The sequence below is a fragment of the Alligator sinensis genome, unplaced genomic scaffold (genome assembly GCF_000455745.1).
Source record: "Alligator sinensis unplaced genomic scaffold, ASM45574v1 scaffold1283_1, whole genome shotgun sequence".
NCBI lineage: Eukaryota > Metazoa > Chordata > Crocodylia > Alligatoridae > Alligator > Alligator sinensis.
The window spans coordinates 784960-806342 of NW_005842091.1; the positions used below are offsets into that span (position 1 = coordinate 784960).

Below are 21383 nucleotides of genomic sequence, written 5' to 3' on the forward strand. Positions count from 1 at the left end.
TGGTAAAGTCTTGGCTGCATCGGCTGGAGGAGAACAAGTCCGAACCTAACGTGAACCGCGGTCTGGCTCTGCTATACGGATGGTTTGGTGAAATACAACGTGTTCGATCGGCAGTCGGGTTCTCTATCGCACCTGCCGCTCGATATAATATCGGAGCTCCCTGCGGGGAAGCGAGATCGGCAAAGCAAGGTGTCTGCATGACTGCAATAAGACAAGAGGCTGCATGGTAATAAAGGGTTGGCGCAAATATTCACCAAAAGCCAAGTTCACGGCTTTTTTGTGTTTGTGTAGCATGGATAATTGCAACAGGTTGAGGAGCGTCTCTCTCAAACAATCTCGGACGATACACCTTAAGATCCTCAAGGCCGTAGTACTAGGACTGGAGCCAGCGGGAAAGCGACTCAGAAGGGTCTTGGCCCCCTGGTTCAAAATGGCTTTGGCGACAAAACAGATATTTTTGTGGGGGGAAAAAAAAAGTCCCTTTTGTAAGTAATTTCTGGGTCTGAACAGAAACGTTTCAGGTTTTAGTTGCTGTTTTTAGGGGGTTGATGACAATCGCTAAACATGTCGACAACACCAAGGTCTTTTTGGTAGGGAAAAATAAATCCCGAATCCCTCTAGAGTATTACTTCAGTAGCTCCTAAAAATGGCTTTCTTACTTGATCAGGGCAAAAAGCAGGAAAACGTATGAACGGTCAGGATTTCTGTCCAAAGGAAGCAACATGGATCCCCTACGGACCTGCCTGGGGATTTTCTTGACGTTGGCATAACTCACATCCAAAAAAAATGTTAGGAAGGTAAAGGTACTTAGAAAAGATTATGGTCTGTGTGTCAGCTCTGATCATCTCTTCAATTTTAAAAGAGCCGTGCCGCGACATGAAAATGCACATTGAAGAATAGACGCGTATACTGAGAACCCATAAAGCAGCGTGTCGCGCCTCAAGGTCACCGTTAGTGAACCGGTCTTACCGGGGAGGTGCTTTGCCTTCAAACGGGTTGAACGCCATCAGAGACAACGCCTCCTCTTCGTTGGCCAGCAGCTTTCCAGCCAAATGGATTATCCATTCGTTCTGCTCGTAGGTCTGACGGAGGAGCGGGGTGTGGGGAGGAAAGAGAAACAAAGCAAAAGCATTAGACGCCGCCGGATAGGAACTGAAAATCAAAGGCTCTCACGTGGTCCCTGCCAGCTCCTGGCCAAACACTGCGGTGCATTCAACCAACAAGCAAAGTCTGGCCTTGCTGGGAGGATCTCCAGTATTGCTGCACAGGCCGCTGCAACCGGGATCCCTGGTTAGTCCAAAACGGGATCCTTTCATCTGGGCCAAACCTAAAAGTACAGCACTCGATTGCTCTCACCTGGGACTCATCCCTCGCGAATGCTGGCACTGCACTAACGTGATGATCACGGGACCTTGCTGACTACCGCGAGCACCTGCTTGAACCGCAGTCTTCTCAAAGGATTTCAATGCCATGGTGGCTGCAGAAGGAGAATGTATTCAAATGCATAATGGAGCCTGGTCTCCTTGAACTTGTGCATGGCTCTAACAACGGGCTTACCCCCTACCCCACATTTGCACCCACGGGACCTCCAGGACCCAGCGTTGCAGAAGACGCCGGGAGAATCCCTATAAGCAGCAATTTATGCAATAACCTACCCAGGACCCATCACTAAGGTTTTGCCTTATGCTGTGAATCCTGAATCGCTTTTATGCTTCACATCCTGCCTAACAGACCTGGAGCCGTTCCTACTATTCATCTAACTCCCCAAGCCTCTGCCCTTGATCTCCGTCATTTTCCAGCAGTGATTTGCACAGATTAACATTCTCTTAAATGTAAGAAGAGGCCGTTTATCATTTTCAAACGCGCTGCTTTTTGAAGGTAGCGTAAGACTGATGTCCTAGCTGTCATGGTCCAGAAATTATGTGAGGGGCAAGGGTTTCCTTAGGGATTTCTTAAGACCCGATGAAGAATGCTTTGCATTCAAAAGCTTGCCTAACTCTATCCCAGCTATGCAGTCGGTTCAACAAAAGAGATCGCCTTAAGAAATCCTTGCTTTTTGATGTCATTAGTAGCTCCCTTGTTCTTATATGATGTGAAAGAGCAAACAGAAGCATCACCTTTTTTGCAATGGTTGTTGGTTTATATGCTTCTGCTATATCCCACGACATCCATTTATTGACCGATGTCCATCCAAGGTACCATTTACTCCCTCATTTAAGGGACCACTGAACTTGGCTCCAGGTGTTTCATTGAGCTGCACCCACGCCAAGCTGGAGCTAGTTACCTCCTTTTATGAACTGATGCCGTCTCCACATTTCGGAGCCGGCTATCCAGCAAATCTCCCCCTAAGAGGCTTTCACTTCCCAATCGTTTTCTACGCTTTATGAGCCCATAAAGGCTTTTATATACATATATTGAAATGGATTTCTTGAGCAAGCAGTAGGGGACACTGTAGGAAAGCTAAACCCAGCAGCTGTACCTGCGAGGCTATGACTAATACAGAATATCAATAAAATGCAAGGTTACTCTGCAAATCTTTTATAACGGCAACGTGTGTTATTTCCGTTGCTACAGGCAACGGGGAGAGAAACGAGTGGATGGAAAACACCAAACACGGATGGACGGCCCTTCACGTGGCAGCAGCTCCTCTCGGGGCTGGCCCCATGCTCATCACGAGTCAGAGGAAAACCAGTGTTTTATGCCAACGGCGTTTGCAAAAAATCAGCGCGCCCCTCCTTGCCTTCACTCACCGAGCTGCTCGCGGGCCCCGCTGCCTAGCTCGAGCATCCGAGGTTCGGGGCTGCGGCCTTCCCAGTCTTAAAAACGGTGAGAGTTTAGCAAAAATATATTTTGCTTTCCGAAAGCTAAGCTGCGCCCTCGCCGTCGGCCTCTTGCTTTCTCAAGGTGGGGGGACATCCCTTCTGCCCGTCTTCCCCATAGTGCTGCCCCTTCTCTGCCCACCTTTCTCTCCCTCCTTAGCCCAGGCATCTTCTTCCCCTGCTTGATTCATCCCCGCTCGCCTGCTCTATACAGCGCACCAACGCCTGGCATTTCCCACTCTGCCTCTTGTACCCTTTGCAATTTTTTGCTCCTCTTCATTCTCCTGGCAACCCCAACCCCTTCCATCCTCCCACCAGCATGCACAGGTCTTGCACACCTCTGTAATTGCATCCTTAGTTGAAGGTAAGGTGATCCAACGTGCTGAGGCGAGGCCCTCAAATGTCAAGAGATCGGCTTAAAAATCACAAGGGTTGTTCAAAAATGAACAAACGCTCTATTCTCTCAACTGGCCTCCAGGTCTTGGAGGCTTTAGGGGTCTGAATTTTAAGGGCAAAGGATGCAGATGCATTGGACTGTGCACTGATAAGGAGTCCCCCCTTCTAATTAGCAGCCATTAAATGGACTAGCTGCCACCAAATATTAGCACGGGCTCCATCCTGAACCTTTTCTGAAGGGTCCCTCCAGAAAGTCCCATCCCCAGTTGGGTTACAGGTTGCAGCGGAAATGCAGATCTACCATCCTAAGCTGGGCGGTAGCCACAGGCCATACTCAGGGAGCCATACTCATGCACCACTGTGCCCAGGACACCGAATGAGTCTGCCTGCACCGCCTATGCCGCTTCCAGTCCAGCAGCAGGATTAATTAGCCTGTCCAGATCACCACCCCGAGGTGGCTGCAATGGCTGGATGCAGAAGAGGCGTGAAATACTTTGGGTTCCAGAGGTCTGTGCAGCGCGACTCCCAGATTTTGCCCCTTGGTTGCTCCGAGGAAAAAATCTGGGAGATTTTTGTGAAAGGAAGTCGAAATTCTCCTGGAATCCCCTGACTCCAGGTGCCGGGGCTTTCCGAAAGACACCGCACGTCGTGCCATTCATTACAAAATCACAAGCGTTTGCAACGGTGGAAGGAGATCCCCGGGCCAGTTGGCTCTGGAGGCTCTAACTAATATTCCCACGCCCGCCAGAGAAGGAGTTTGCAAAGAGGGTTTTTTTTCTTTTGAAATTTATAACATGTCTGGCCCCAGAAAAGCCTGCAAGTGAGAAGTTTCCACTGAATGCACCCTTCCCAACACGAAAGGCTTGGACACATGCACTGCTGATGGCTGGAAAATGCAGAGGTACTAACGACCGCACTGTTTAACTCATTACTCTGGAAAGCTATCCGGGGCGAAGGTGGCGGTGGGTCGAGTCAAGGTGCTCTGGGCAAGGCAGAGAGGGGACGCGTCTTCCGGCTCTGGCGGGACCACGACACAAATGACCGTTGAACACCGCGGGACCAGAAAGTTTCAGCCGGACGAGAGGGGACTCTGCTTCTGTCTGCTCTGAATACTCAAAAAACATCACAAGACACAGCTTGACTCATAAGATGGGCTTAAAAACCAGTGTCAGCTGATTGAAAGCAACATGGAAAAAATGACTTAATTGGGGATCTAGCATGCAATGTGGGGGCCCCCTTTCCACCCATTCAACCGCCTCCATTTGCACGTGATCACTGCAAACTTAAAAATTCAATGTGAAATCAGGCTGCTCCCTCCTCTCCCCTGCTTTTACCAGGGGCTTATTTTTTATTTTTTTTTTAAGGGTTTAAGTGTTTTTGTGCCTTAAACTTATAGGTGGAGGTTTGAAATGGCAATGGCACCTGATCTCTTGGGGGCCTCTGGATGCTGCCGTAAGACAAATAACATGCAAGTGCTAAGTACTTAAAAAAATTAAAAAACAATTATGGTTTGAGAGAGGAGCGCGGCCATGAAAAGCTGCCGCAGCGTGACATTGCAGAGATAACAAAACAGTATATAATGTAAGCATTAACCAAAAAAACCCCCACACACAGCACTACAGGGACTGTGTTCCCAACTGAAATAATAATGGTAAGAGTCCTTTTCCTCCAGCTTTAATTGGTCATTTAATGAAAAAGGACTGTGGATTAGTGTGGCATTTTATTGAATCTGAGTCCTGGCACAGGCTCACCAGAGGAGGTAAGTATGGGATGCACATGTGGAAACAGCTGGAAACTTGGCATGGGAGGGGAGCATTATTATTATTTTTCATGGTTGAGAGCTGCATGCATTTTCACATAGGATTGGGTGTGTTGAAGGACGATAGAGGGCTGAAGGAGCTTTGAATTTCATGACTTATATCTTATGGGACACTTTAAGGGAATAAAGTCCACATACTTCTGTGTAAGTATGGGGACAAGGAGATGATTTCATGATCCTGGACCTTTCTATTGATCTGGACCCATTCCCTGCTGTAGCTGAATGCCTCGAACCCTAGGTATTAGAGGAACCTGCAGCATCAGCTGGGATATTCAGTACTATTATGCAGTACAGGGAACTGAAGGAATGAAAATACTTTGCTTTTATAGAATCATAGAAAATTCAGGTGGATGGGAGCTCAGGAGGTCACATCTAGTCCAACCCCCTGCTCCAAGCAGGACGAGCCCCAACTGCATCATCCCAGCCAGGGCTTTGTCTACCTGGGTCTTAAAAACCTCCAAGGATGGAGAGTCCACCACCTCTCTGGGGAGCCTGTTCAGTGCTTTACTGCCCTCCTGGTGAGAAAATTTTTCATAATATCCAACTTAAACCTCCCTTGCTGCAGTTTGAGCCCATTGCTCCTTGTCCTGCCATCTGCCCCCACTGAGAACAGCCCAGCTCCATCCTCTTTGCAACCTCCTGCAGTGACTTGAAGGCTGCTATTCAATCCTGCCTTGGTCTTCTCTTCTGCAGCCCAGTTCCCTCATCCTCTCCTCACAAGTCATGTGCCCCAGCCCCCCAACCATTTTCATTGCCCTCCACTGGACTCTCTCCAATGCATCCACATCCTTTCTGTAGTGGGAGGCCAACAACTGGACACAAGACTCCAGATGTGGCCTCCCCAGTGCTGAATAGAGGGGAAGGATCCCTGCCCTCGATCTGTTGGCAACAGATGCACAATGCAGCCCAGGATGCCGTTCGCCTTCTTTGCAACAAGGGCACACTGTTGACTTATCTTCAGGTTTAAAGTCCCCTGTCTCTGCCAGGTCCTTTTCTGCAGAGCTGCTGGCCAGCCAGTCACCCCCAGCCTGTCCTCGTGCATGGGATTGCTCCGTCCTAAGTGCAGGACTTTGCACTTGGCCTTGTTGAACCTCATGCAATTTCTTTTGGCCCAGTTCTCCAGCTTGTCCAGGTCACTTTGAATCCTAGCCCTGCCCTCCAGCGTATCCACCACTCCCCGCAGCTTGGTGTCATTCGCAATACTGCTGAGGGTGCACGCCACTCCACATACATACACCGCTTTCCACACAAAGGCATTTGCTAACATTAATTACCCCTTGCTTCCAGAAGATGAGAGAATTGTCTCCATTATACAGATTGAGTACTTGTCCAAGGCTCACAGCTGACCAAAGGCAAACACATGGGCAGAAGCCTGAATCCTCCACACTAAACACGTGGCCATCCCTCCTTTTGTCACTGCTTCCAGGCACTTGGAGTCAAACTATAATGTCACCAAGACACTAGGCTTTGAAAACCAATATCAATAGGACCAATGCTCTGTTATTATTATGACTATTTATTATTCAGTAAGCACCAACAGTCCACTGTCCAAGCCAATAGTCTCTGCTCTGAAAAGTTTAGACCCTCTGAATAGAATAAATGATCTTCATGCCACAAAAAAAGAAAACAAAAAATATTACCTCTGCCTTTGATCATTCTTTATTAAGAGCAGCCAAGCTTTCCACAGCTGCCCAATAATGTCCTCACTATAAACAGCTGGATTTTGTAAAGTCTGGGACATCCTCTTCCCAGGAAAAGGGACCAACCAAAGCATAGAAACTATGCACAATAGTTTGCTATCAGGTGACTCTTTATTAGCTGTGCTGAATCCTCCTTGCAACCTGCCAACACACCGAATGCAATGTCTTTTGGACCACCGCTGCCACCCACAGCCTAACTCCATTCCTCTGCAGGAGATGGATGACAGTGTTCAAGCTCTGCTATCTCAGTCCTCCAGCCAGGGTGCTCAATAAATAATCAAACTCTGGCTGGAGGACCGAGATAGCGGCGCTTGAACAATGTCATCCGTCTCTGCACAGACACGGTGAGCCTTTTACATGCATTTCTACCCCAAACATCAAGCCGCCACTTTTAGCAGCCGCTTCTCTAAATAATACATGCAGAATTACCTATATTGGGCCGGGCTTTGGTTCGAGCTGATTTCAGTGAAGCCGGGTCAGCTGGATATGACCCAGAACGAGTAACCTCTGCGAAGGAACCACGAAAACCCATGACTAGGACCTAAGAGATGCATCCCTCCCTTCCGGCTTCCCAACAGAGGTGTTGTTGTTACAGGAATGTGGATTCATTGAATAAAACCACCAAATGGACCAAACTGTCTTTGGCCAAGAGTAAATGGGGGGGGGGGATCCCTTATCACCAAGAACAACCAGCTTCATACAGGCAAAGCCAGTCCCTCTCCCAACTTGAGGATGTTAATGTTGCTACTGGTAAGAGCCAAGAGAAGTTCTTGCTCTCTTGGATGGGAAGGACTGGGAATGTGCTTGACTCCTATTCAGGGACAAGAGTAAAGGAAACAGCAGGCCTGTGTGGATTAAGCCCCTTCCCACCCTCCTCCTGAATCTGACTCTGATTCTTTCTGGAGTCACCCTGCGCTCTAGACATTTTTGCACAGCTGCGGTATCTTTTCCTCAGCTGCTTAGGAGCCCAATTCTCCAAACCCTTGCACACGGGCGCCTTTACTCCCGTAACTCGCTCCGCCTACTTCAACGGCACTGTTCAAATGAGGAAAGCTGCTCCAGGACGTGGCCTCGCTTGTGAAATTCAGACCCAAATTCTCTAGAAACAAGAGCCATCAGGACTTGCGGTAAAGGTGATATCTTTTATTAGATCAACTAGATTTTTGCAAAAAAAAAAATTCTTTCATTGCAAGCTTTCGTGCACAAATGCCCGAAAGCTTGCAATTAAATTTTTTTTTTTTTTGCAAAAATGTAGTGCAAACTTTTTTTTTGCAAAAATTTAGCACATCTTTTTTTGCAAAAAGTTTTTGCAAATTGACCACGAGTCCCGATTGCTTTTTGTCTCTAGACCAATATGGCTACAATCTGGATACTTGAAAAAAGCAGAATGTGTCGAAACAAGTGTGACAATGTTACTGGTGGGTGACAAGGTTATTAGCTGGAAGACGGTATAAAGGGAATCCCATTTTAAGCGACTGCTAAGAAAGGTGGGGGGAAAGGACCCTGCTGATTTCTTCATGTCATTGCCTCTGGCATTTTGCGGGAGATTTTCCCTTCTGCAGACAGGAAGCAGCAATGCAGACGCGTTTCTAGACTGGTTACGCCTCTGCCAGGACGCAATGAAGGCCGCTAATTCAGAGCCGCAGCATGCCAAGACACTCGAAACAAAGAGGGGATTTAGAAAACAAATGAAAAGGGATATTATAATGAGATAATAAAATTAAGATCATAAAAGTTATTTCCTGGGAAATAACGTCACGTCCTACTGCATGCACTTGTGTTGCACGTTGCATTCGATTGCTACCGGGGCTACAATGAAGTAGCGGTTGAGTACCGCGCTGCACTTCACCGGCATAAATCCCTGAGCTTCTAAGATTTCGGATATGCCAGCTATTCAAACATGTGACAAGTGAAGGCCCGTGTCAGCCACGACAGGCTTCGGGCCCGCTTCTTTCAGCAACCCCGCGTTTCTCCAGCACAGATCCTGGAGCCGGGCGCGCGAGCGGAAAGTTTCTCAGGAAGCCCCGAGTGAAAGACGGCATCGTATGTCAGGCGGTGATGAGGTGCCAAGAGGAACCTGTCAGGAGCAGCACAAAGGGATGGCAAATATCTTCCCCTGAGCTCCTCCAGCTTTTCCGCAGCTTGTCAGGAGCTCGGTGCGTTGGTTCCTTAATTGACCACCTTCGATACGCTGCAAAAACCGGCTCTCGGACCTGCCGCTCAGGAGGTTGTTGGGTAAAGGTGGAGAAAGCAAACGGATTGAAAAGAGGAGACATGCAATCCAGAGGCAGGGCGGGGGATTTTGTGAACCCCAGAAGAGATGGGTTGGGGTTTGCAAGACAGCGAGCTGTTGCAAGACAGCTTGGGGTCAAAGTTTTCACTGAATTTAAACGAGGAGTTTCCTATCCCTCTGCAGCGATTCCAACAAACCACTGGTGAAAGTGGGTTTATTCCAAGCACAGGAAAACACCCACCCCTCCAACAAGTGGGACGGGACGGACTGACACATGGCATGGACCATTTTCAAACACAGGTACTCCAAGTTCGGGTCTGGCCCAGGGGACCTAATTCCCAGAGGTGCCGAGAAACAGCAGCTTCACTTGATCTGAGCAGGGGACTGGGAGCCAGGACTCTTGGCTCCCATTGCCAGCTTTGACTTCAGGGTGATGGGCACATCTGGAATGCAATCAAGTGCCTAGCAATACACTGCATACGTCTAAATGGCGTGTCATGATGCTTGTCCCTCTGGACCGTCTCCGTTTTCACCCTGTTTCTTCAGGACATTCCTGCCCCCACTTCTGTAACTCTTTCCTAAGCAGAATTGGATCCCGGTTCGCATGGCCATGTTCTTCCACCCAGCCCCGGCTTCCTTCCTGCAATGCTGAGCGGCAGAGAAAGTCTCCCAAGAACAGCCAAGACACAAGTTGGGAAACAGAGACTCTGTTTTGGACTCTGTTTCTGCCCAGGGTCCCCCTCAGCAGGCCACAGCGTCACTTCCCCCGGATCGTCTCCAGCTGGAAAATTCCTGCCAGCTCCGACGAGCTCTTGCTGCAAGCGAAGTGGAAAATGTTGGGCAGTGACCAACACCCTCCGTGGGACACTCAAATGAATCCAGAGCACAGAGCCACGTGAAGGGAAGCGCTATTGCAAAATATCTGGGGGGAAGAGGGAGGAAACCTGATCTCCCAGCTGGAGTGGCATTGCTTCCAGCTACACGATGCTGGGCAAGCCTGGCGAGGTGCGACAGGTGCCATTTGAACCGACCCAGGGATTTTAGAGCTAAAAAGCAGGGTGCTACAGCTTGAGGCAGGCTACAGAGGACATCGCAGATGGCGGAGGTGGCACCCAATGGTGTGCAGACGGGGACATGGCGCATGGTGTACGCGGGGGAATGACGCAGGGATCCCCGGAGCTAGGTCTGGGTGTATTCACTCTGCAAAAGAAAGCGGCAGAGCCGTGTTAGTGCATTTGGGCTGATGAGGCCTGTTTGCCTTGAAGGGATCATTAGCTGGGAAGCCGCATTGCCCCGACGTGCCCAGGGTGCTTTCAGTTCTGCATCTTGGGGTCTCTCTGCACGGGGCCACAATGACCCATGGGTTGTGCATCCCATCATATCTACTGCCAATGGGCTGCCTGGGAGGTTTAATTACTGCAAAAGTGATTAAATGCCATGCGTGAAGGGGAGGAAGGGGGCAGGGGTGGCACGCCTGGGTACAGACAGCCCCGTGTGTGGCAGCCTGATAGACACCGGGGCGTTTGCTGAACTGCAAAAAAGAAAGAAAAGAGGCAAACGGGCCTGGGTTATTTCCTTCTTCTCAGGCTCCCCAAGCTGTTCATATATATCACTGTCACTCAACGCGCCAGGTCCGTGTCTGCTGAAAGAGCTAACCGGTGTGTAACCGTGTCTCTCACCACCATCACAGCCAACACTCGCGTCCGACGCAGGAGTATGTATGCCCTCTCCTCATTTGTTTTCTAAACCTGAGAACACTTTTGCTTTGAAAACCTTAGGGATCCCCTGCCTCGGAAACCGAGGGCTCTTCTCTCATCTCCGTGCCGTCGCTGTCTCTTGCCCTGCGAGCCCTCGCCCGGGCGAGCTCTCCCCAGGCAAATGCAGAGCCATCGAAACCACCAGCCTCCGCTCCACCCGCCGCGTCTTTCCTGAATGCCGTGCGCTGGTGCTGCCGACGGTTTTAACCTTTGCTGTCCTCTTGCTGAGGGATAAGCGTACCTAATGCAGATTAAATGAAATTCCAGCGCGCAAGAACTTTTGAGGGGTAAATAAAAAACCAGAGCCAAGGAGAGATGGGTTATGTCACTGCTGAAAAATCTAAGAGGCGCCTAAATGCAAATCCCACAAAGAAGGAAAACAGGGAGGTTGGGGGGAGCCACGGGGAGAGGACAAGAGGACGCAGGGGAAAGGTCTGCAGCGCAGCATGCAGGAGGAACCCATTAGCAGTCTGGCAAGCGGAGCGGGTGAGCGGGGCCGAGAGACTTGATTTCAAGTCCTGACTGCCACTGACTCTTCACGCCACCTTGACGCTGTCACTTAACCCCCGGGCCGCAGTTTCCACATTTGCCTTTTACACGTAAGGATGCTTACCCACCCTGTGAGATCGGGGGAGTAGAAAGCAGTAGCGATATAAAGTCCAAATGTTTTTTACTATGATTATTGCCGAGAAAAAAACCCACCCTAAATCAAGCGCCTCCAGGACTGACATGTAACCTCTTTCCAGCTGCAGACACTTCATTTCATTTTAAATAGCGATCCCTTATGGACATGGACATGCACTCCTGGTACACCTTACCAAAAATATTTGGGTCAAAGGCCTCTCTCCTCCCTAACACAAGCACAACTCTCGAGTCATCCATTAGCAACGCATGTTGCTCATCTATTTTCTTTTGCCAGAAGCTGGACAAGCTGCAATGCTATTTTTAAAAGAGATTCAAACAGAGCATTCGGCTATTTTTTTCTCCCCTGCAAATATGCAATAAATCCACAGCAAATACCGTATGTTCCTTGTAGGATCCGGGATCCACACCAGCACAGGTACTTAAGGATCCTCTAACAAGTTTCCTAAGAGCAAGGTCCATCAATCCTGGCAATTCCAGTTTGGATCATCATAATCTACTTAACTCCACAAAACTTTCCCCTCTAGCTCCAGCTGGAGAAAGCATCTTCCTCACTTCTATCCTAAAGCACCATGCAGATATACTATCAGTGAAGCAGCTCATAGCTCTTCGAAAGAAAAAGGCAGAATAGGAAATGCAGCAGCATCAGGAAAAAGAAAATCCAAGTATCACAGAACTCCGAAACAGCGTCCCCAATATTTTACCCCCTTTTATTTCCTCTTTTTTTGCTCCGTCATACCTTTCACCATTAGTTCTCCAAACACTTTATGAATAGGTTCAGGGATCAGCAGAAGCATTTTATGGATGGCGATCAGGCCAAGGGCCACAGAGGTTAAGTGACTTTCCCAAATCCATAGTGAGTTAATAGCGGCAAATTTAATATCCTTACACCAGCTCCACATTGGAGAGTATTGCAGTCATTCACAAGCGCATTGCAGTCCAAAGGGAACGAACAGTCAGCTTCCTGCTGCCTGCACGTGGTTAGCAATGCAGCTACCTCGAACCGTTAGCAAATGCAGCTACATCCAACCTTGTGCTTACTGGTATTTCATGGGTTCGTGTTCAGCTACATGTACAATGGGGACATGCAATCTATACACATTTAGTCTCATCCATTTGCAGAGGTACAGCTTATCTGACATCCTCCAATGAAAGGTCTTTTATATAGGGGCAAGGTGCCATCCTCTTTCTCATGTTTAGCCACCAAGAACTGCAAGAGTGGCTGCAACACGACAGCGCACGCCTGCAGCTGGAGCTTTCTACCCGAGCCGTGCAATAGGTTGCCCATGCTCTTGATTCCTGTTATTCCTCCTGACAAGGAGCGTGCTCATATGCCCAAGCCCAGAAATACGTACCTGGAAAGCAGCAAACCACATCAGCCAGTCCAGACGATAGTGGTAGGGTGTTATGAGGCACGGCCTCCTCTTTAAATCCCCGGGTTTGCATTTAAACTCGTATTCCTCCCAAACAGCGGTGGGATCATTAGGGTTTAAGCTGGATGTGCCTTGAATGATGACCTCTGTCCTCTCTTTAGTGATGCTGCGAGGGGGGGATAAAATATTGCATCGTTAGCTTCCAGGATGCTGGCTACGGACAACGAACTCTCCTATTAACCTGCAAATGTCTTTGAACCTCTAAGATGTAGTGCAGCGTGACATCAATTTAAGGTCTGATTGGGATGACCTTTCCACAGCCCCCATTAACACAGAACCTCTAGGGCCACACTGTTCGGCCCATTTTACAGCTGGAGAACTGAGGCATGGAAAGACTGAAGGATCTGGGAAGGTATTTTGGTGCCTAACCCCCATGGATATCCCTGGGTGTTAGGAGCCTCGATGTCTAAGCAACTTGCCCAAGGGAGCTGGTGGCAAAACAGGGACGTGAATGCAGATCTCCCAGACCCTTGCACTGACCCCAAGGCTGACCTCTTTCCCCCTCAGCTTGGTGCCCAGCCAGCACCTTTACTCCAGCCCTATCCCATGGTGCGAGAGGCTTAGTTCTGTCATCACGCGGCTCTCACCTTTGCACGAGAAGGGAGCTGGGGCCAGCCACAAAACACATCAATGCTGGCCCAGGCTTTTTGCAACGTGCTGCACGCAGAGCTGGGCACGTGGTGTTTGCACACGCGGCTGCCTTCCTGGCATATACTCTGCCTGCCAAGCCCAGCAGAGCGGCTGGTTGCAGAGCACAGGAGCTCCAGCGCGGTCTCGGCTATGGCAAGGGGCAGGGGATGCAGACAGCAAGTCCTGGTGAACGGGTTGCATCGGCTCCAGCATTTGGCAGCCAGTTGGTATACACAAGACGGGCCTCATAGGGAGCACCCCGTAGCACGGGACGCCCGAGGCACCATTAACAGCTGTCTGCAAGCACCCAGGCACTGCACCATCCCGGCTGGAAGAGAAGCTCCCCCAAGCTAGGAGAGGGCAGGGTACGAGCACTGCAAGCCAAGCCGAGGGAAACAGGGAAGGAAAACTAAATGACCATGCCTAGCAGAGGTATATCAACCAGGTTAAAACTATTCCCCACCTTACAGCAGCCCCGGGGCCTTCCAGATTTTGAACCCCATAGCGTGCAAACTTTCTGGGCTACAAGGAGCCACCCCACTGCACGACGTCCTTGTCACAACCCAGTTGGCAAAGGCCAGCAGCGCTCTGTTTTCCACGACGTGTGCCTAACAGCAGCGCTCGGCCTCGCGCACCCCGCCAGCTCCCCCCGCGGTTCCTCTGCTATTTTGGTCTTTCCTCTTTCAACCCAAGACACCGAGAGCTTGGACAGGCAACCCCCTTCCTTCCCACCCTCCCCGCTTTCCAGCAAGAGTCGCTTGCAAGTAACGGAGTCCTATACATCTCCGCTTATAATTGTTACCTACGTTTAATAGACTCCTGGACTCTTCAGCCAAGTTCCATATTATACGCTGGGCTGAGTTATGAGCCATGGCGCACTGCCCAATGCTTAGAAACACACTGTAAATCAGGGACACCAAATTACTAATAAAAGTATGTTCCTACTGTGTGATTCAAAATATGTCAAGTTTCACATAATCGTATATTCATTATGAGCTGCAATCCTCTTTTTATTGGTTTACATAGGCTGGAATTACAAACATATTACAGCAGCATTTCATCACATGCTTTTTAGGTTCTGGTGACTGTTGAAACAGAAACCGTCGACCGAAGAAGGAAAAAAGAAAACCAAGCACCCAAAGAAAACAAACTTCCACCGTGCCAAAGAGTCGAGCGAGCGGCAGAGGTGCAAGGGTGATGTCTTTGCCCCCAAAATAAACACGATGTTGCCCGATGTTTGCCCCATTTTTTTGATCGTGTTTGCCGGGAGAGGTCAAAGAGAAATTCCTGCCTCTATGAAAAGTGGGAAAATATCGTTTCGTACCGGTGGGTTGCTCTACTGCTCACGGCACGACCTGCCTTCGAAAGCGCCTCGAGGTTTTGTAACCTGGACCTAACGCCCCTGGGTGATTTCATCCCGTACCAGCTGAGCCCAAATCTTCGGGATAACCACTCTCACCTTGCCCATTGGATAAGAGGAGTCTGATCTGTAGACAGATGAAGTCAGTGCGAGCCGTTCCCATCCTTTGGCTCAAGGCTTTAGAGAGCGTCTCAGGGTCCTTGCACCGAGCAGGAGCAGAGGCCTCACTTAGAGGAACGTCGCTGTGTCTACACAGGAGCACGTTTTGGGGTGAACCGGTTTCAGCAGGCTCCTCTCAGCCCATCCAGCAAGGTTGGGGTTCAGGGGTCCCACCATCTGCGCTGCCCACCGCTCCCAAGAGGAACGGTGCACGTACCTGGCCAGGTGCCCACCCCCTTCCAGCATCCACGAGAGACGGATGCTAATTTGGGAACAACTCGATCATCGATCCAGACGCATTAAAAGCAGCTGCTCGGATATCAAAATAAAGGATGTGCAGCCAGCACCGACACAGGCCCTCTTTGATATCAGCTGGAACTGGCTGGAAGCACAAAACGTGTGGGACACGATGTTTATAAACCACAACGCTGTTTGTTCTGTGGGCGCTTCCCAGCCCTTCCTCCTCCCTTTTGTTTGCCGGGTCTCTTTGGACGGCCAGCTCCCGAGGGCAGGGACGGCCGATGCCTCGGTGTTTGCTCTGCGCCAAGCACAAGGAGGCCTTGTTCTCAGCGGGTCCTGGGGCAACAACAATGATGATGATGGAGGATGTGCCGAGTCTTCTCCTCCCCTACCGCCCTGCTTGGAAAACCAGCTACTGCCAATGATTATGTGCAGGAATTGGCTCCTTCTAGATACATGACAAGCATTAGCTGGATGCTTGCAGTGGATAGAGAGAGTGAGCACATACACATGTGTGGCAGCCTGTAGGCAAGACCCATGGACAGGTAAAATGCACAGACTCAATGACAGGCTGTCCATGCCCCATCCCGTGTTTATGCTTGCAACTTTTTGTGCTTCTGAGGAACATCTGCAAGCAAACTATAGTGCAGCACACAAAAACAGGAGATGGGATTTGGGGATCCTTGCCTTCATCCCGTTCTTCCCCAATAAACAGCTACTAGAAGGATTTTTTTTTTTTAAATATAAGACAAAAAACCACTATCCACTTCATGACTTTGAATGGCAAGAATAAAGCAGACCAAAACCTGATGATCTGTCAGGTCCCTCCCAGCCCCTAACGACTCGGAGGCTACGAAACGACAAGCAGGATGCCGTGATTAAGGGAACCGGTACCTTCCAAAAGCCCCGTATGTGTTGACTATCCGGAGCGGGTTGAAGGAGGTGTTCATGACTTGTCTGGAGTTGAGCAGGTTCAGGATGACGGGGATGCTGAGGTAGGCGATCAAGACCCCGAACGAGGCGTTCACTGCTTTGCGGATGCAGCAGCCTAGGTAGGAGACAAACCACGTCAGAAAGCAAGCGGCGTCGCCACTCAGGGCTCCCCGATCCCAATTTAGCGTCTGCCTCCGAGGAGGCTTTTCTCCTCGCTGCCCCATCACCCCAGCAGCTCTTCCCAGGGACAGCTTGCTTCGGCTCCTGTGTCAAGCGGAGGCTGGAGACCTCGTATGCACCCAGCAAAGGGACCTTGCCAGGGACCACGTCATATCACTCATGAGATCTGTCTCTCTCCAACTAGTCTGAGAAGGGGCTTAAAACAAAAATGCCTAAAATGTCAGGGCTTTAGTATAGGGAAGAGGTGGGGGAGACGGCAGGGACTAGGGCTCCAAACCATTCTCCTTCTTTAAAACCCTCCGGGGACTTTCTAGAGACCTTCCAGGCCTTATCTGGGCCTCCCTGCCGGAGCAACGACCTGCTTCTCTCCAGCCCTCCTTTGCATCGCCCCGCTGCTTCCATTCGACCGCTCTTTTTGACTCTCATCCCATCCCTTAGCCTCCCTTCGTGTCACCCTCTCCTGCAGCTAAGTCCTTATCATTTCCACATGACAGCACGGTTATTTTACGTTGGAAAACGCTCTGGACTGCGGTTTGGATGAAACGCCCTCTGCAAGACGCAGCCGAGCTGGCCTGAATCACGTGGCGCTGGGGCCTCAAAGAGGATCTCATCCCCAGCGAGTCAATAAGCAAATGCGGCCCCTGAGGCAGGGTTTCTTGGTGCTGACAGGCATTTTTAGTTTGTCGAAACGTTCAGAGCGACGGGAATCGATGCGAAGGGACTGCACATCGCTTGCCTCTTATCTTGGCGGGAGAAGGGTGTTTATTTGAACCTTTCAAATGCTACGAATAACTGTTTAGTCTGCAACGAGCTCTTTTGGAGAGTTGCTGCATTTGGAAGGAAGCTCTGGCGGGTTATCTAACCTCGCCCCCCCTGCATCGCCGACGGGCAAAGCAATACATAAGTGGCCCGGGGGATTTGTTTGTCCTTCCCATGACCTGAACTGTTTAGCCTGTAAGCGGTGCGGGGGGGGAAATCAGGTCCAAAATGCATGCAAATACATCCTACAGGTAGTCGAGCAAGTGTCTGGGTTCCCTCCGCGGCATGGTTAGGCTCTAAGTCTGCAAACGGTTTCTCCCCCAACTTCTATGATGCTACTTGGGGGACTGAGTGAATTTGAAGGGGGGATCAATATTAAGGAGTCTTGGATTGCCCATTCTCCAGATGGGATGAATGCACCTCAAGGAGTTTTGCTCCACAGCCCCCACCCTGGGCCAAAATAAAGCACTTCTTGAGAAGTTCATTGGCACTTTGCAGATTAAGAATGGATTGAAGCATTAGGACCGAGGACCGAATCTGTAGTCAAGTCGGTGACTTTTTTGGTCCAGCAAACCTCAAACTTTGGCTCAAGGAGACCTTTGCCAGGGAGAGGACCTGGGATGGGTTGGGAAGGCGAGGCACAAGAGGACTTCCCTCGTTCTTCAAGCAGCCCATAGTAAACTCCCCCTTTTTGGCCTTTCTCCCACAAGCCAGGAGTCAATACGTTCAGGGTGCTGCTTGGGACCAAATGAAAAAATTGGGGATTTCTGGCAGGGCCAAGAGGAGAGCCCCACGGCTGTGATGCTGCAATAGGAGGGACCGTAGTTATTCAGATACTGAAATAAAGCTGGACCGTGAAGAAAGGGCAATGCCATTGAATTAGCAGCACTGACTCTAAACACTTCTGTTTAGTCAACGGTGCTACTTGGGCTGGGTTGGACTTGTACGGCGAGGACCGTAGGCCGGCGTTTTATCTTGTAAACGGGGTTGGGGGGGTTTTGTGGTCCTTCTGACAGATGTGGAATATATTTTAAAAAGTGCAGCTGTAATGGCTGTGGATATTACTTTCAGTTTGTTGCTTAAATGCTGTTTATAAAAAATACAAGGAAAAACAGCTCTCCATCTGCTATCCAGCCCCATGGAAAATAAATCAACCTTTGCTTGTGTGCCGTCAGCTCTCTTTGGGGATCTGAGATTTTTTTTAAATTGTAGAGGTGTACATTAGCCACATGCTTAATTAGGCCTTTTCTTCCCCCCCCTCCAGGTTAAACAAAACTTCTATTTACTTTTTCGTGCTAAAACTGCGGGGCCCAGGTATGTGCCCGGGGTGGACTGACAGCCAAGTCCTTCATGCATGAATAAACCCGGCGCTCTTGACAGAAGCTGGCAGCGACCGCTCCTAAAAGCAAGCCGGGAGGTTTCCATCCCCTGCCTGCTGCTTTCTTCCTTGGAGTTTGGCACCACGTTGAATTCAAGGAACAAAGTACTCTCGGCATAACTGCAGCTCCCGAAAGCAGTAACGCTCGGTCCTGACGCGAACGGGCAGCCTGCCACCATACGCACCCGTAGGTAAACTGTGCCCAACGCATCCCTGTTTGACTATGCTGTGGTCCAGTGGATATCGTTCTCGTACCCCTTTTAACAGGGACAATTAGCACATGTGTTGCCTCATTTGTGACGGAAGGAAAAGCCAAACCAACTCCACATTGGGGGGATTCGCTGTGAAGAGCCATAGGGGATGGATGGGGGCTTGGATGCCGAGGTCTGAGTACCCGCAGCTAAACCCAACCCAACCCAAAAGATCTCAAACCTTTGGCTGAAATCCCCGAACCATTCAAAGGCAATGAGAGTTTGGTCCGTGTCTTGCAATGGTGTCAAAATGGCCATCTACAGATTGCTTATTTGGGGCTGGATCTTGAGACCATTTCTCATGCTGCAGAGACCCTAAAAATGAATCCCACTGAAATCAAAGGCAGCAGGTGGTACCCAACATGAGGGAAGACATCGTGATCTTAGCTTTGGCGGGTGCATCCTTCCAAAAGCAGCTATAATCCATGTAACCCCTTGCCCCCTCCAGTCACTACTGTTTTTATGGAGCCAGCAAATGCCCCTGGGCTCATCGGTTTTTAGCGCGCAGACAAGAGCCACAGATCTTTTGGTCCACAGAGACAGCACAAGCACAAAGATACCTTTCCGGTTCATGTGCATGTGAGAAGACAGGGTTTTTTTCCTGACCGTGAAAAATGCATTGGGTGCACAGGGTTGTCATGCAGAGAGAAAATACTTGCCGTATCTCAAAGGACGCCTCTCTCCCGCTGCCCGCCTGGCTTGCATCTTCAGCACTCGGTCCTTCAGCCCTCCCTCTTTGGAGCTGAACAGGAAGGCCAAGGAGGCATCATCGAAGCAAGCAATGCTGGGCACGATGGTTAGCCAGTTGAGGAAGCTCAGGTTCCCACTTATAATGAGGAGCACCTAAATAGGAAGGAATAAAAGCATTGGGTGTTGGTAATTTTAGGCAGGGGGTGGGGGGATGCGCTGCAAGGAGGTGAGGCTTCCTGCTAGTCTGCAGGAGGAAAGGAAAGTGCCAGCTGCACAATGGCTTGTTCTCCCGGGGCAATGATAACCACACCTGAAGCGCCCGGTTTGGAGCGACACGACTCACAAAGGAGCTGAGAGTCGGAGGACGCCTGCTAAAGCTACAGAAAATGCACTGTGGTCCCCTGGAGAAGACATCCAAACACACTTGTTTCACTCCCGGCCACGGGTGGGATGCTAGAGACGGGACCGAGCAGCCCTTGGGCCAAAGCGGTTCTGTCCCTTTAAGCATACTGAAATGCAGAAGGCAGCAATTTCCTCGAATTATTATTTTTTAATTAATTTATAAGTCATCCCTCCCCCTCCTCAGCTGCTGTATGGGAAAGGTGGTACCTCTTGGACTAGGCAACTCATGTGCGCTCATGTGTTTCCAGGCAGGAGACCCGACTGCCCACACACAGTTCGGGAAGCAACACCCTCCGAGAGCTGCACAGACGTGTAAGCAACCGCTTTTCTGCGGTACAGGTGTGCACGCGTAGCAACAGTGCCCCTAGAAAGCATACTGCCATATCACACACCATTAATTGCCCTTCTTCACTTTTCTGAGCATCTACTCCTGTGCAAGTGAGGGATGAGTATAATCACGAGTCTTTTATAGACAACAAGAACCCCTCAGCGCCCTGAACACCGCCGCACGCCGCGTGACCCTGATGTCCTGCTCGCTGCGTCTCAATTCTGGGTATCTGTCTCCAAAATGAAGGTTTCAGAAACCTGTCCAGAGAAAAAGTGGGAGCTTCTATACAACCCATATACATATACATGTATGTATATACACACACATACAAGTGTGTATGTGCGTGTGTGTATGTATATGTGTGTGTATACACACACACACACACATTAGTACGTATGTGTATATATACATGTGTGTAAATACAAACACATATACACACATTTGTGTGTGTATATATACACACATATACACTTGCATACATATATACACATAGATATATAGATACATACACATATAGACATATACACATGCATATACAGATACACACACACATATATATAGATACACACATACACACAAATAGATAGATACACACATATATATAGATACACACATGTATACACATACACACATGTATATACATATAGATATACACACATACACACACGTATATAGATACACACATACACACACACATATAGATACACACATACACACACATATATAGATATAGATACACACACACAAATATATAGATACACACATACACACACACATATATAGATATAGATACACACACATACACACAAATATATAGATACACACACATATACACACACACACATATAGATATAGATACACACACACAAATATATAGATACACACATACACACACATACACACAAATATATAGATACACACACATATACACACACACACATATAGATATAGATACACACACATACACACAAATATATAGATACACACACATATACACACAAATATATAGACACACACATACACACACAAATATATAGATACACACATACACACACATATATAGATACACACGCATATACACACATACACATACAAATATATAGATAGATACACACATACACACACATATATACAGATACACACATACACACACACACATATATATAGATACACACACACATACACACACAAATATATAGATACACACACATACACACATACACACAAATATATACACACATACACACACAAATATATAGATACACACACATACA

The 21383-nt window shown here is 49.1% G+C and overlaps 1 protein-coding gene across 2 annotated transcripts in view; it reads right to left on the bottom strand.

Annotated features, from left to right (window-relative positions):
- The window catches only part of LMF1 (lipase maturation factor 1), a 277081-nt gene that overhangs the window by 16169 nt on the left and 239529 nt on the right, over positions 1–21383 (bottom strand). For both annotated transcript variants that reach the window (XM_025204669.1, XM_025204668.1), the window contains 4 exons: positions 19349–19532; positions 16083–16236; positions 12722–12905; positions 970–1082 (listed from right to left, as the gene is read on the bottom strand). In XM_025204669.1, coding sequence (XP_025060454.1) covers positions 970–1082; positions 12722–12905; positions 16083–16236; positions 19349–19532 — 635 coding nt within the window. The remainder of the gene's footprint in view (positions 1–969; positions 1083–12721; positions 12906–16082; positions 16237–19348; positions 19533–21383) is intronic.